This window comes from Strix uralensis, chromosome 15 (assembly GCF_047716275.1).
Source record: "Strix uralensis isolate ZFMK-TIS-50842 chromosome 15, bStrUra1, whole genome shotgun sequence".
NCBI classification, from domain to species: domain Eukaryota; kingdom Metazoa; phylum Chordata; class Aves; order Strigiformes; family Strigidae; genus Strix; species Strix uralensis.
In genome coordinates this window covers 8,678,377-8,694,271 of record NC_133986.1, presented here as the reverse complement: position 1 = coordinate 8,694,271, position 15,895 = coordinate 8,678,377, and the positions used below count along the sequence as shown (strand labels likewise).

Sequence of the window (15,895 nt, the reverse complement as noted above, 5' to 3'; positions counted from 1 at the left end):
TCTGGGAAGAATCCTGTCAGAAATATATATATATATTAGGCTAAAATAAGAGTTTTGAATGCTAACCACCGTAAATTTTTATTGACCAAATAGGTATAAATACCCATCTCTATTTACTATAAAGGGAAGTAGTAAGTCCCTTTACAACTGTAAATAACGACTAACGTGTTTAATCTCTACTCAGAGAAATCTTACATATCTTGTCCCAGTTTCATAAGGTCTTTATTGGGGATACCAGTGAATAAATGGGTATTTTCAGTACAATTTGTATTGGAAGTGGTTTTTACTAGCCCCCCTAAAAAAAAATAAAAATAAATAAAAAAAATAAAAAGAATTCCTTATTTTACCAGTATTCGAGTATTTTATGTAAAAACCTTTGGGGTTTTCCTCCTGCTACATTCTCATAAAGCTATAGTTGTTTCAGCAGTCACGTTGCTGAATCCATCTATAAAAGCAGAGTAGGAAATACGCTTTTAGAGATTGTAGGCTTTTAGCTGAGATCAAATACTGTCATTTAGTACCTTCAAGTACAGGGTTGCTGACATGAGCTTTTACTTCATACGATACGGTATGTGATCTGGAGGCACCCAGTCTGCCTGCTTTACTGCCATCAGGTTACAGCTTTTCAAGGATGACCTAGTCCCAGCAGAAAGTCTTGACCTCTCACTTTTTCAGCACTTCAGAGGTTAATTTTGTTGAGGGATCAGATTTCTTTCTAGGGGAAGTTTCTGATGATCACCTTCTAGCTAGGCTTTACTTTCCAGTGTCTTTCAGAGCTGCTGAATGTTGAGGGCTCTGTTGGAAAACAACCTCGCTCCAACTTTTTTTCAAGTCTTTTCCTAGATAGTCAGGTTACAAGCTGTTTTATTTGGGGGGGTGTTGGATGGTAGCCTAATGAAGGTATCAACCTGCAAAATACATCTAAGCCCCTTTGCTGGAATTCTTCATGGGCAACAAGGTGGAGAAGTGCTTTGGCCAGGGAATATTGCAAGGTAAGAGATTTTTTGTGCTTTTGAAAGCGTGGAAGTGTGTTGTGTTACACCTTTGTATAAGTAGGTTTAGCTTTGTAAATGCTGGCAGCAATGGAAACACATTAGATGATGGAGTAAATCTGATAAGTTTTCTCCCTGCACGATTTCATTTGAATCACTGCATGCTATATGAAATCAATATATTTTTAGTACATTACAAATATTTGAATAACATAATAGGAAATACCCCCTGTGAGAGCTGACAGCTGCCACTGTATTTGTTTTCTTCTGGCTTAACGTTAGCATTCTGTGAGGTTTATCAATAATTATTACCGTCTCACAGGGTGCAATCTAACCGGCTATCTTTCCACTAGTGTTACAGGCTTTTAGCCTCAGAAAACTATGGGGCTTTGTTATATTTTAGCACTGTAAGTTTGCTTTCTTTGCAAAGGAGGAACCTCTGTGGGAATGAGCTCACTCTGCAGGGAAACAAAGGCGTGTGTGAGGCTGTTTCAGGCCAGATCACAGCCCAGAGTGCACTTGCTTTTTAGGACATAATAAGCAGTTCTTATTGTCACTCCTGTGCAAATTTCTGTCGGCTTCCTAATTTGTCTGAGTAAGGTTAGAAGATCTTTTTTACTTTCTACTGATTCTTTCAAATAAGCCCAATTTTAAAGGCCAACATAGAACAGGAGTTACTGGTACTACTTAGGATGTTGCAGTTCTGCTAGGAGAAAACCTGCTTTCGGAATTGGTAGTAGCTAACATCTTCCACACATCTCCATATTACAAAGAATAAAATGTTTCACTTGATTATCTGTGTGTCTGTTCTATAAATCCCTGGTGTGATAACGATGCTTGGTTTTCAGTGGTTTGGGTTCCTGAGGAACAGTGCTGTGTCCTGTGATCAAATTAACACCTTTTATTGTCAAGTTCAGCTTTGTTTTAAGACATACGTCAGCAGGCTGTAATGCGTTCAGAAAGACAAATTTTGTGTTTTCCTCCTTTTTTCGGATGGGAGAAGAGTGTGCAAGCATACATGTTTATGTCCGTGTGCTTAGTGCAGCTGCTACTGCTGTGTGCGAGAGGAGCAGTTCTCATGTGTGAAATCTGCCTTTTGCTGTGCACAGGTTTTTGCCTTGATCAATTTATGTAGCAGCTTTACAGTGTATTCTGAATAAGGAAGAACTTAGCAGTGGCTGTGAATTGCTTCAAGTGTTCATGCATATGTATCACTTCTTCATTTTGTGCCTGCATGTTTCTTGCTTGGGATTACAGCCTGCAGACCTTGGAAGATTTGCACTGGTGTCACTACTGGAGTTACAGCGGCAGGAGGGAATAAAACCAGACTGGGAACCAAAGGAGCTATATTCTACCTGCCAGCTGCGGGAGGTTTTGGCTCTGTGGTTTGTGTTTAGTAGCCACCTTTCCCTGGGTGAGGCTACCCAGTGGTCCCAGTGGCCATTTGTGCTGGGGGAGTGGGTGGGCGAGTGGCCCTGGCCAGAGGGGCAAGTGGCCCTGGCCGGAGGGCAAGTGACCACAGGGGCAGGTGGGTCCAGCCCTGTGAATCTTTCAAAAGCGCACTCAGCAGCGGGGAATTGAAATGTGTCTTGCATAGTTTTGTTTCCATACTACCCTTCATTCCTTTCCTTCCATGTTTTAGTTACGTCAGTCCCGTAAGAATTTAGCTAATCTAGTCTTTTTCTTCTTGCTGTTTAAACCCGTTTTTACTGTGTTTTGGAGCCTTTGATGAAGCAGGCTGACAGGTACCAGTAACTGCTGGTGGGCTGCTGAGCTCTCACCAGCTCAGTTCAGTGCTGGAGGAGCGTGCAGGTAGAAGATGGGTGTCAGAAACCATGGCAGTGTTTCCAGTAAGTGCCACCCCTTCTTTAAGTCATAACTTAAATAGTGCCTTCGTAGAGGAGGTGATGTGATCCCGAAGGTATCTGCTTTTGGGGGAGAAGAAAGTGTAAACTGGTAAGTAAGGCAGGGGAAAGAAACCTGCACAATCTGATGTTTGGTTATCATAACTCTCCATCCCCTGGGCAGGGCACCTTCTCTGCCTGCCTGGAGGAGGGAGGTGTTTGGGCTGGGGCCTGGCCAAGAGGCATTTTGCCGTGGTGATCCACACCTGGATCTTTGCCAGGGAACTCCTCCCCATTCCCCCACTCCAGGAGAGTGCAGGGAGCTGGGGCTATCCATCACAGCATCCCCAGCATCCACCACAGCATCCCCAGCGTCCCTAACCACAGCTCTGCCATCCATCGCAGCATCCCCCACATCCATCGCGGTATCCCTGAGCCCATCACAGCGTCCCCAGTGGCTTTGGCTTGACCTCTGTGGGTTTGTTCAGTCCATCTCTGTCACATGCAGGCTGTACACTTTACAGGGATTTATTTTCTGGAGAGCACCAGAGGCTTTGTACGTTAAAAAAAGATTTCTGACTTCCATTAGAAAACTTTGCTCAGCACTTCTTACTGACTTGGAAACAAAGGCATAACAAACAAAGCATATTTTTTACATAACAACAGCTGAGATTTAACACTGACATTACTGCAGTACGAAGACACTGATTTTCTTTCCAGCTTTCACTGGTGCAAATCAGTTGGGGTCAGTGGAGTCGCACAGAAATGATCAGGGATGAGTATCAACCCCATGGCCTTCAAAGCAGGGAGGGGAAGGTGCTGCTGGCCACAGGGGTGCTCTGCGCCCAGTGTAGGCCTGGTCTGTAAACTGCTTTATAAGCACAGTAAGTCTTCAGACAGAACAGTAAATGGGGAATGCCAAAAATATGGTTTATAGGTCGTGAGTCCAGGAAAAAGAAGTTGGTAGCTAGTTAAAGCATTTTACGCTAAGTATTTCAGACCTAGGCAGGAGTTTATGTTCTCCAGCACTTGGGTCAAAGGCAGGGCCTTGCTCTGGGTTCCCACCTTCCCCCGAGGCTGTGCAATGCTGGAGGATCCACTCTTGTGAACAATGGCCAAAAAAACAAGTTCCACCAGTCAAAGCATTTTGCAACTGAATACAGTTGCGCTGGCTGCTGCATTTAGTGACTCTAGGCAGTGAAAGACTGAAGGGTCTCTGAGCAAAATGTGTGCAGGTGGAGAAGGTGCCATTTGAACTTCTGCTTTAGAGCAGAGGATGATGAGTTTCAGTGGAAAGTCAGATTGCTTTCATGAAGCTTTAGAGTGTTGCAAACGGTAAACTCCCTGAGATTAGGTGGGTTTAGCAGCTCCAGTGTGTGTGCTCAGCTGTGTTCACTTCAAGTTTGACAATGGCTTGGTCAAATTCCTGGTCAGATTTTAAGGGACAAAATAAAACCCAGTGTTATTTTTATAAGGTTATTAGCACTGATATAAAAAAATTAAAGGATCATGTGCAGGTTTTTTAGCTTCTACAGATCTTTTCTTACCCAACTTTTTTCGACACTAATTGATACTTTTCTTCTGTGAGTTATTCTCTTTTACAAATAGGTATTTTAAATGTAAATCCTGAATTGGATGAATTCTAAACAGAGCTTGACAGAGCTGTATTTCAGCTTGTTGGCTGTAAACCGAATAATCACTGAATCTGAATAGCTCCCAGCACACTTACAGAAGTTTAACTCTGCACCAAAAAATGTCATTAAAAGGATTAGATTCTGCTCCAGAAAGAACAGCTGGAAATGGTCTATATTCATTTTGCCTGGTTTACTTTTCACTTTTCATGCTCTGGCTTTACAAAGCATTTCAATGTAACAGTGCTGTCCCTGGGCTCCACCTTCAGTTAGAAACAAAGTGGTTTATTTTAAAATACCTATAATGAGATGGAATAAGAAGAGAGAAACTGAAGACATGGGGAAGGTGGGTGATTAATAACCATGTAAAAATACATTAATTAAATTCACTTCTCTTGAAGTAGATTTCCATCCATTCTCTTGCAAATGACTATTTGTCACCTTTCATACTATTTTGAAAGGAAAACCATGCAAGGGTCTGTATATGGTTTTTGGATTTCTGACACAGTGATGTCAGTATTGTAGGAAATCCCAGAAGAAAACAATGGAAATTGCAGTATTTTGTATCTTGCTTTGTAGCACATTTACATTTTTCTGGAATTTTATTTTTCCATTTAATTCTTTGAAGATGCTGTGAAGTTTCAGTCGTTTTACACCTTGACTTTTTTTTTTTTTTGTAAGGGTTTTTTTGGGGGGGTTCTATCAACTCATAAATAGTTAAATTTTTAGGTAGAAGAGGATAATTACCATGTTTCCACTTGAAATATTGTAGAGCCCCAAGCTCCTGTCTCGGACAAATGTATTTTTCAGCAGCTCATTGTAATTTTGATTTTGACTGAAGACCCAGCAAAGTTAAAATCCACACCCATACGTAGAGAAGGGTGCGTTTACAGCCTTTAACAATAGCTTTATTTAGTAGTGATTTAATGATCCTTTGCTTTGGACTTGCGAAGGGGGAAGATTTCTGTCATGAGGGGGGCTGTCCTGAGGATTGCAGGATGGTTTCATGTGCTGTGCCGTCCAAGTTGACAAAGAAGAGCCAATTCCACGGATGATGATTATGCAAGATGGAAAAGTGCTGATAGACTGTGGAAAAATACAAGTCTGAGCTTAACTGCTTTGCAAACCTCTTTCAAAAAGCAGCTTTGAGTAGCTGACCTGGTGCTGTATGTGTGCGATCTAGAGTAGCGATGTTGTTAGTTACATTATAGGGAGAGCAGGCTGAGATGGGGAGGGAGAGGAGGGTGCTTAGGGTGCTTGGTTTCACAGAGAGCAGGAGGCAGCTCTGTGGGAGTTGTAAGTGATGGTGGTGATGGTTTTTAAATGGGTGGTTGTATAATTTTCATATATAATACACTTCTAAGATTATTTCTTTTTTGTAATTTTCGGTAATCAAAGTAAAGTTTCAGGTGATTGATCAAATAAAGGAAAGTCCAAACATTTCAGCTTCAGGTTATGGTTGAGTAGAGTTTTGCTGACATCAGAAATTATTAATTGCACCAGCTAAATTACAAAGATGTTATCATGGCTTTGGGAGCCAAGAACACTGTAATTAGGAGGGCTGTTAGATTACCCATTCTGCTCGCTTGCTTTTGACTTTAACCATCAAGGCACTGGATCAAGGTAAAAGTGAACTAATTTATGTGAAGGGCTTGGGGTTTCAAGAACAATGTGAAATAGAGTTACCTCAATTTGTTAACAGATGCTGTCCCCTCGAGAAGCTGCAGTCTTCACCCATGTGCAGATACGGACATGGAGCAGCGTGTCCTATACTGTGTATCTTACACCCAATACATATGATGGGCTTCTTGGTGGGGGGCGGGGGGGGCAGAGCATTTAGTGTAATGGATCATTGTCAGCAGGTTAAGCACTGTATGTGCTTTAATTGTATTACTTTTTAGCAGTATATGTGGTATTCTCATAAAGTTGCTTGCGGTGGCATCTAATTGACAAGAGTTCAGTGAATTCTACGCACGATCTCATTTGCATTAAAACTGTCTGTAGAGTTACTCCAGAGGACAGCATCAATAATTGCTTATGTAGGTTTTCAAAATTATTTTAAATGTCTTACGATGTCGTGTTTTCTTATTCTCTTACATCCTTTTGTTTTAGCTAGAGAGTGACCCCTCATTACTCCCTTACTGAAGTGATTTTTTTAAATAAAGCTAAACCTGAGATGTCTGGGTTAAGCTAACACAGCACCGTCCCTTGTCAGAACAGCCCTGTGCGTCAGTATCATCACTTGGTGTCATCGACATGCCTACAAGAGCTGTGTTGCTTAGCTTCTGGCAGCCAAAAAGCTAGACATCTATCTTTGGACCTCATAGTAGCTAATCTATTTTAATTTAGTAACAGATCAGTAAACTTGAAAATACAAAGTTTGAGTTATTCGTCGTTTCCATCAGAACATAAAAGACTTAAAGCCCAGAATATACATAAGGGGAAGCCACAAGCATCAATGTATTCAGGTGCATGTTTCTACCTTTGTCCTCAGGCACGTGTCCCAGTTCAGAAGGGCGCTCAAATACTTCCATAATGCCTTAGATTGCCCAACTGAAGTCAACAGGACTGGCTGATGCCAGTCAAACTGCTTATGATTAACATTAGACACATTCTTCAGATGCTGATTGACTGGGACCTGTGATAGTTTAAGAATGGTGAATGGCTGGAAATGTAATGTTTCTGTACATTCAGGATGGAACTATGAGTCATACAGAAGAATGTTATTGTACTGGGGGGGCATTGGCATATCTCCCTAAGAAGGAAATTAAACTGTTAAACATGGAAAAACATTGGCATTGCTGATATTATTATTATTAGGATTTTATTATAGGTTCAGAAATAGAAAAGATGATGTAAGTTGCTACACAAAACTTTGGAAAATGAGGAGCATATTCTTTTATGCAGTTATTTTAATAACTGTTTTGTAACTTATAGACTTATAAAATCTAGGGATTGTAATTGCTTTATGTTATGGGTTTTGAAATAGAAGTAAGTATCAGTTATAAGGCCTCTTTTTAAGAACTGAAATTTAGAAGTAATAACAACTTTAAATATTTTGCGTTATAATATTTAATTGCCTGCTCTAAAAAAAAAAAAAAGGTGCTTCAAAGAAGCCTGTCAATTCTTTTCCAAGTTTTCAATTTTTCCATACTAGGCACTGGGGGGAAAAATATGATTGTGTGTGTCCCCAATTTACATTTCATGGATTTCTGTGGATGGTCAGCACATCTTTCATTCACTTATGCTGAGAAAGATTTTGGAAAATAGCAAATAAAATGGTTGTGTTGAATCTGGATGGCTGGCTTTCTCAGACTCAGTGGGTCTCATTGTGCATGGAGTTATATTTTGTATTACAGCGGATTCCTCTTTAAAAATATCCAGGTGAAGGCAAATCTAGAAAAAAAAAATCTTTCCTTTAAATTGTAGCATCACCAACTCTGTAGACTACAGCATTTCATTCTGATTAGGAGAGCTGGAGTGTCTGTGGATTTATCAAATAGTGTTTGGAAAATCTGCAAAGCCAGGGCCTTGCCTGTAAACTGGGACACTCCTGGAAGTCAAGCAGAACTGGCAGGAGTGTGTTTTTACAAGCTGGAGGACACCAGATGAAGGACGATCTCAAGGCTCCATGAAACGGAGCCTGGGGCAGGGTTCAGCGGTTGGTCCGGGTGTCCTGGTGTCGGTCCCTGTCCATCCCTCTCCTCTGCCAGCAGAGCCGCCTGGCTGAGCGCTCCCAAATTTCCTGCAGGCAAAATCAATCCGGCTTGCTGAAACTGTTGATCTGAGCTTCCCAGCTGGCCTTGTCTGCAGCGATATGGGGAGAACTGGCACAAATGACTGTGCTGGCAGATTGATGAGGACCGTAACAGGGAACAAAGCAGTAGCAAAGAGCAGCTGTGAGCAATAACCCTCTCTGCAGGCACGCAGAGGAGCATGTCCCTGTGGCCACTGCTGTTCATGTGGTTCAGCAAATTGTGCTGCTGGTTAAGCTGTGCTCAGTTCCCTGAAAGGCCTTATGTAGATGTGGGTGAACAAAGTACTCCCAAGTAAGCAAAAAGCAATTAAAAATTATTAAAGCATCATTAAAACCCATACGGGTAGCTGCTTTATAGAGCTAAGTGAGAAAAATGAAATGCTTTTCATTTCAAAGTTGCCAAAGGTTATATGGTAAGGCTATATAGTAAATCAGTGGTGAAGCTATGAATAAAATTCAAGAAACCAGACAGAGACTGCCTTTCTGTACATAGTTCAATTAGACAACATGCAATTCGCTTTTAAATGCATGTATTAAATGTCCAGTATATCATCAATTTGTGAATGGCTTTCACGCTATGGTCAAAAAACTCACTGCAATCTCTTTGTTACAAGTTTGTAAAGCAAACAAATGCAATAGGGAGGAGAGTCTGGAGCTCCCAAAATCTGAGGCTATGGTGATAAATAGTTAGAGAACTGCCAGGAGATGAGCTCCTACCTCTAGCTTTCACAGATCATCTACAAAATATGTATTTATGCATTTCCAGCAGTAGTTATCCATCAGGACTGAAATGTCTTCACAGAGCTACTTTCAGGACAGTGTTTCAATCCCATCTTTATTGTTCTTGGAGATGGAACACTTGTACGCCAGTTCATAAATCTTTTCCTTAAGGAGCTTATTTTTACAGGCATTTTAGGAGCGGAGTGTCTGACTTGACTTTTAGATCATTTTGATTCTGTCCTAACACTCAAATCGCTTCAGATATGGCCTTTTTTTTTGGTGCTTTCTGTGTCCTGAACTTCCAGTTACACATTTCTCATTTCTAGGAAATGCTGGAGCTGTCACATGCTGGAAGAAGGTAGTCCTGAATAGTAAGCTTTTGATAGATTTTGAAAAGGATGTGTGGTACAGCTCAGGAGGGTTATGTACCATCTGAACAACTAAACTTTCAATTGCTAAAAATTTCTGAGACCGGTGATGCTGTCAATGGTAGATCCAAGTTGTTGCCCAGGTCTTTGTAACAGCCAGGTACAAACGATTGCTTCAGGACGATTTTTTCCTTGCATTTAAGCTTCATCTCTGCGTTCCGGCTCACCAAGTCAGTACTATGCCGACCTGGAGAAACTTCTTATCACCACCTTCCCCTGCTTTGAGACTACAGGCATAAATCTTGAGGGTCACTTGAAAGTTTGTATGCTCATACAAACTTTAAATTGGGTCAGGGAGAGTTGCACCATTGGTGCTATTGGCTTAATGATGGTATATGTTAGGCTTTGTGGCAGCCAATGAGCTGTATGAATTTAGACTTGAAGTGCAAAAAGGTGAGTTAGGAAAATGAGCAGACCGTTTACATTTGGCAGCTGTGAGTAGAAAAAGGCTTGTAGAAATAATACTTTTCCTTTTGAATGATGTTCTGTCTTTTGACCCTTGTTTTCTATCTTTGTTGTGCTTTTTCTCCAGCTGGGATGACAGCAGCTCTGTCAGCAGTGGGATCAGTGACACCATAGATAATCTCAGTACTGATGACATTAACACTAGCTCCTCTATCAGCTCCTATGCCAACACACCTGCCTCCTCCCGCAAAAACTTAGATGCACAGGTAAGACTTCTGGTTTAGACAAGTAACACTGATATTTATTATTTTCTCTCTGCAATAGGTATAATTGTTCTAAGTTGGATGAACTTGAACACACAGACAGCCTTCAGTACAGATAGTATCACTGAAAAGGCAATGTCAAGCAATATAACTGCCTTATCATACGTGGCATGTACTTAATATTTCCTCTACACGTGGAATCCGTGGCATCTCTGCTGCGATGGTGTGGCAACAAACAGCTTCTGCCTTCCTGGTGGCACTGCTGCACAGAAAGCATGCATCACTAGATGGGATATTTTTTTTTTTTTTAGCTCTAGAAAAGGTATTAAGTTTTCTCTTAAAGAATAAAGTTTAATTAAGTCAACATGAAAGTTCAGAGATTGTTTACACTTCCATCAGAAATGTTAAGTGTGCTAGGCAAATGAAATAGATTATTTTAAACTTCCGGGGTGGCATGTTACTGCAGGCTTTTTATTTTTGGCAGCATTTCATAGGAGGATAAATTTTACATCCATCAGCAGCATATGTGTACATTTTGTGCCCAGACACCACACATCCAAGGAGGGTAAAACAAGTGAAGGTATCCAACAGATTTTCATTCATCAAGTAGACTGCATAATACAGAGATTTGCAGTAATATAAACTGCTTTTTTCCCCAGTTGTATAGAATTTTGTTTGGAAAAGTGCAGGACTAAGAATTCCAGCTTTGTTTTTGTACACCCACCTGCTGAAGGGACTTGGGTGTTGTGTGTCAAAGCAGCCGGGACGCAGTACTTGGTGTTGCAGCAGGTAGAGGAGGGGGATGTAGGTATAATCTTCTCCTCTGTTTCTTTCCTCTTTTATTCTTCTCCAGTCCTTTTCATGACTGGACCTCAAATCTGTTTTTAATATCAAGTTTTAATGTAGACCTGTGGTTGCTGTGAAGTGTTACTCTGCCTACAGGACTGTGGTGCAAGCATATATTAGCCTTTGTTCCCTTGCCATGAAGTGCATATTTGAGCCTACATTAAAGATTTCCAGTGAGCCTCTGGAAATCACAGCGATTGCGTGTGTGCTCGAAACTGCTAATACAAGTCCCATACAAGTTGAGAGGAGTTAAGCTCTATCGGCGTGTTTTTCAGTGTGTAACAGAGAGAGTAACATAGACAACTCGAAGTATTTTTTGACAATTGTTACTGTCTCAACATTGTAATACTGTTGGAAAAAAGGAAGAAAAAGGGAGACATGACTAAACATTAACCTAAGGAAAAAAAATAGAAACTCATTTGACTTCTATCTTCTGATGGATCAGATTCTTGGAAACACCTCAGAGAGATCAAAATCTGTGTTGACGAACTCCTCTTCCTCCTCCACAACTATTACAGCATCCAAGAGAGTGCAGACATACACCAGAAGAAAAGCAGCTGAAGCTTGTACAGACAGTAGAGCGTAGTCATTAAAAGAGGAAGCTGGGAGCGAAGACGTATAAGTTGTGTTAGCAGTTTTTTGCTGTGTGTCTGTGATCTGCCTCTCTCCTTAGTTTTCATGACTGACAATATTGTAGGTATTACTATTACCTGCAAATTACTGTCCATAAAATAATTCGTTTTCGTTCAGACAGAATATCCTAATCTTGTCAGCCAGGAGAATTCAAATAACTTGGAGTGATGGAACCATGCGTAGCTTGCAGGGTTGATTTTTTGCTGCCCAAAGTAGTTGTCAGAGCTCATGACACAGTGAATGCTGCATACATGCCTTCTCTGTCTTACCTGGAGTATTGTATGATGACCTGTGCCCAGGTTTGTGTTCCCCTGGGTGGGGAGCCCAAAGGACTGGCAGACATCTGCAGAGGGATGTGGAATTTTCTTCTCGGGGTATCCACTGCTTTGGTTCTCCTAAACAGCAGGCACTTAACTTTAAAGCTGCTGTGATTCTGCTACCTCTTTTTGAGATGTTACGGAAGTTGGATTTCAGATAAAGAGGGAGTTTGCAGCCAATACATATGCAGCTGGGAGTCCAGACAAATAATACGGTAACATCAAAGGGAGAGAGCCCTAACATGTCAGTGTGTGCTGATAAAATCAGTAACTTGGGCAGAATCATTTCTGCAAAGGAAGAAGGTATGGTTGCAGGAAGAAAAAAAGTCCCTACTAAGAAGCTAATTTCAAAGCTGCTGAGTACCCCATACTCCAGAAGCCGTAGTTTCTCCATCTTTGAGAATCAGGACTTAAATATGATAGTAACTCCAGCTTTGTAGACATTCATAATTGTAGTCCCTTTTTGTAACAACGGTATGAAGATGTTTGCAACTTGGTTCTGAACAAGCTAGTGATCGATGTCGTGCTCAGATCGTGTCAAGCACCAAACCACTTAATGTAGCTATACAACTTCTGGGAACCTAGTATTTTTCCCTTATGTTGCACAGACTTAGATAAGTTACCTTTTACAGGGCATTGCATATAGTATGCCTTTAAAGTCTCATCATATACCTTATTTTAAGGAGAAATTAAGATCTGGTGGGCATTTGAAAATAACTTATTTAACTGAAATAAGGTGGAAGAGAGGAAGCGATCAAGTAATAAACTTGTTCATGCAATGCTAAAAAGGTCAGAAGATGGAAGGGAAACAATTCCATTAAATGGGAAACAGCAGCATCTTCAAGCTGTTGGATCAAGACAACTTCTCAGTTTCGTTGGACCAAAGATGGGTTTGGTCTGCTCACAGCTTCATGAATAGATTTACAAAACCATAGGAATAAATTTGAGAAATCCTAGTGGTTACTGCTACTCCCAGCTCAGTCAGACCGCAGGCTTTGCTCTCAGCTCATGCTCGCTGTGGCTTGCCATGACCTCCAGCAAACAATATTTCCACTTTCACCCACTCCAGGCCTTTCAGGCAGGTGGAGTTTCAGCTGCAATCCTGAAGCCAGGTTTCACTGTGTTTTGGTTTTGATTCCTTAGTCATGTTTCTGTGCTGTGCTCACTGTTTACCATTAAACAGAAACATCTCTGGCCAGAGGGCTTCAAGGGTAGATGTGTGGAGCATTTCAGAGGCTATGGAAAAGCTCTGGCCATGGTGTAGTAGTAGAATGAAATGAAAGAGAACAAAGATAGAGGACTTCTTGTAATGCTGTTCTCTCTGTTGAGACTCTCCTATTCTTACAGGTATAAAGGAGGGGAAATAGAGGTGCAGGAATATTTCATAGTCAACCAAAACTAGAATAATCCATTTACTAGAAAGTACATGTATTTCTTGCTGTTGAACACTAACAGTGTAAATATGCAATTCCAGACAAGACACTTGAAGCAAAATACTAATAACACGAGGGATGATGTTGAAGTTGTTTTGCTGGTTGATTATTTGTTACTTCTTGCCTCTGCTCTCTTCAAAAATCTATAAATGTAGGAGATGTTTGCATGAAATGATGATTTTAGAGAAACACGAGACATAGAAACAGTCTCACTGAATTTATTCCACACCTACCAGTGGTCATAAATGGAAAGGTAACCAACCATCCCCAAACCTTGCAGCCATACAAAAAGAAGGAAGTTGGAAAGCAGTGTTTCATTCAAGCCTATGCTGACTTGCTCTCTTTGAATGGAGTGGCAAGGAAACAACATTTGCATAGCACGAGGAAGGTACAAGAAAATAATATCTAAATCCATAATTCAGCAAATGCTTGTTAGTCTAATGACTCAATATGCAGGCAAATAACTAACTCTTACACATGACTGAAGAAAGACCATTGTGATGTGTGGTGTCAGTTTTCACATACTGATTGCTTAAACTTGTTTTTCAAGCTTTATAAAAAAAAATAATTATAGTAAAAAGCAGAGGAAATGAAACCATAGCTTCCCTAGATTCTTTAATATTAATGGTGTGATCTGGTAGGAAAAGTCATAAACTTGAAACACACTTTAGGAACTTAAAAATAAAATATAACATTCTGCTGAAAGCATGGTAGATGGTCATGCTCGTTCATCTTCTGCTGAGGCTGCAGGGAAGAGATAGCACTCAACATCTTAGGAAAATTCGCCAACTCTTTACTGGGAGCTTCGTGATCAAGTGTTGAATTGTCAGTCTCTTTCACGGTACCATGATGGCTGCAGAACACTTCAGCTATGAATTTTTTATCTGGATCAGGGTCAAATGTGTGGATATTTGTCATTTGTGCCTGATCACAAAATAGTTGATTGTGGTATAACAAAATTTGCCCAAATTAATCAACAGCATTTGACAGGAGAAATAGAATTCTACAAGAGTAATCATTAGCAGTAGGAAACGTTAACGTATGGAGAATATATTTTTTATATTTATGGGATAACAGATTTTATTTAAGTGTTTCTGAGAATTTGGCAAAGTCTTGCTAATGAGAAAATTCTATATTTGATTTTGAGCTTTGCAAAATTCTCCATAAAAGACTGGTAGCACAGTAAGTCTGTGCAAATAATAGGGAAAAAAGCAGTTTGTGAGAGTTGAATATACATTAAAAACGAAGGTAATTTAAGTCAGTCTTGAGTATTGTTAGGAAGTTGCTGGGGAGTTGTTCTTCAGTTCTTGGGTGTCCTTCTACTATGGTAGATTAAAATGAACAGCATTCCACACCTTCAAATCTCTTCAAAACTCTGCCTCCTCATGCTGTGGAGATAAGATTGCCAGACAAGAGATAGGAAAGCAGCAAGAACAAAGGAAAGCTGGCTGCACAGGTTTGAAACGTTTTTTTGGCATTGCAGTAAAAGCGTTCATCAGAAATTCGAGATGGAGGATTATAAATGTCATGGAGCTTGAATATGTCCTTTACAAATCAAGTGGGGGGTTTTCAGGGTGTTTATTTATTTATTTAGTTATTCTGAGGGGCATGGCTGTTACGCTATTTGTATTTTTTTTCCCTAGCATATTTTAAAAAATGTGTTGTTGCTGGTGTTCGTTTCTTGCTGTGACATTTCTTTATCAAAGGTGTATTATGTTTGTTGGTACTTAAGAGATGACTGCTCAGTTGATTAATCAGTTTGATGGTTTCATTTATGAAGCTTCTTAAAAGAAAGGCTTGCTCTGAAGGTTGTATTGCAATTCCTTATCTGTCCTAGACTGATGCAGAAAAGCATTCCCAGGTTGAGCGGAATTCCTTATGGTCTGGTGATGAAGTCAAGAAATCAGACGGAGGATCTGATAGCGGTATAAAAATGGAGCCAGGATCTAAATGGAGGCGGAATCCGTCTGATGTGTCAGATGAATCTGATAAAAGCACTTCTGGTAGGAAGAACACTGTTATTTCACAGACGGGCTCCTGGCGACGGGGCATGTCAGCTCAGGTTGGCATTACCACACCAAGGACTAAACCTTCAACCACCTCAGGCACGTTAAAGACACCTGGAACAGGTGAGAAAAGGTGTAAGATATAAACAAGCCCAAAAGTGTGTTCGGTATGAAAACAGTTTAAATACTTTCCAGAGGCAGAACCTGAACTTCAGGTAATCCTGTCTTTATTTTTAGGTATTGTTTTAACCTGTGCAGTATCTCGTATGTTCACATTTCTATTTCTGTTCATTTGAAAATGAATATTTTGAATTAGTACACCGTGCAAGTTGTTTTCATGACAACTCTAATCTTAAACCAAGCTATTTTTGGGCACAGTATTATCATATGAAGAATAAATAATATAATTTCAGCTTTTAAAGTCACGGTTAATTTTAAGAACATACAGTGTGTGTGTTTGAGGAGATTTTTTATTTTTTTTTCCCATACTAAACCAGCATGTTAATTTATACTAAACACTAGTTCTGGATTTTCTTAGAAATGTATTAGTGATTTTAGCACTTGCAGATGTGTGAATGAAAATTGATTGAATTTCCATAATCTACTAATGTAAGTTAATA

At 40.2% G+C, this 15,895-nt stretch overlaps 1 protein-coding gene across 6 annotated transcripts in view; it reads left to right on the top strand.

Annotated features, from left to right (window-relative positions):
- The window catches only part of NAV2 (neuron navigator 2), a 423,681-nt gene that overhangs the window by 357,215 nt on the left and 50,571 nt on the right, over positions 1 to 15,895 (top strand). For 5 of the 6 annotated variants that reach the window (XM_074884466.1, XM_074884468.1, XM_074884465.1 and 2 more), the window contains 2 exons: positions 9,905 to 10,043; positions 15,107 to 15,398. In XM_074884466.1, coding sequence (XP_074740567.1) covers positions 9,905 to 10,043; positions 15,107 to 15,398 — 431 coding nt within the window. Of the gene's footprint in view, positions 1 to 878; positions 993 to 9,904; positions 10,044 to 15,106; positions 15,399 to 15,895 lie in introns of those variants that run through there. The other variant, XM_074884467.1, reaches the window with a different exon arrangement.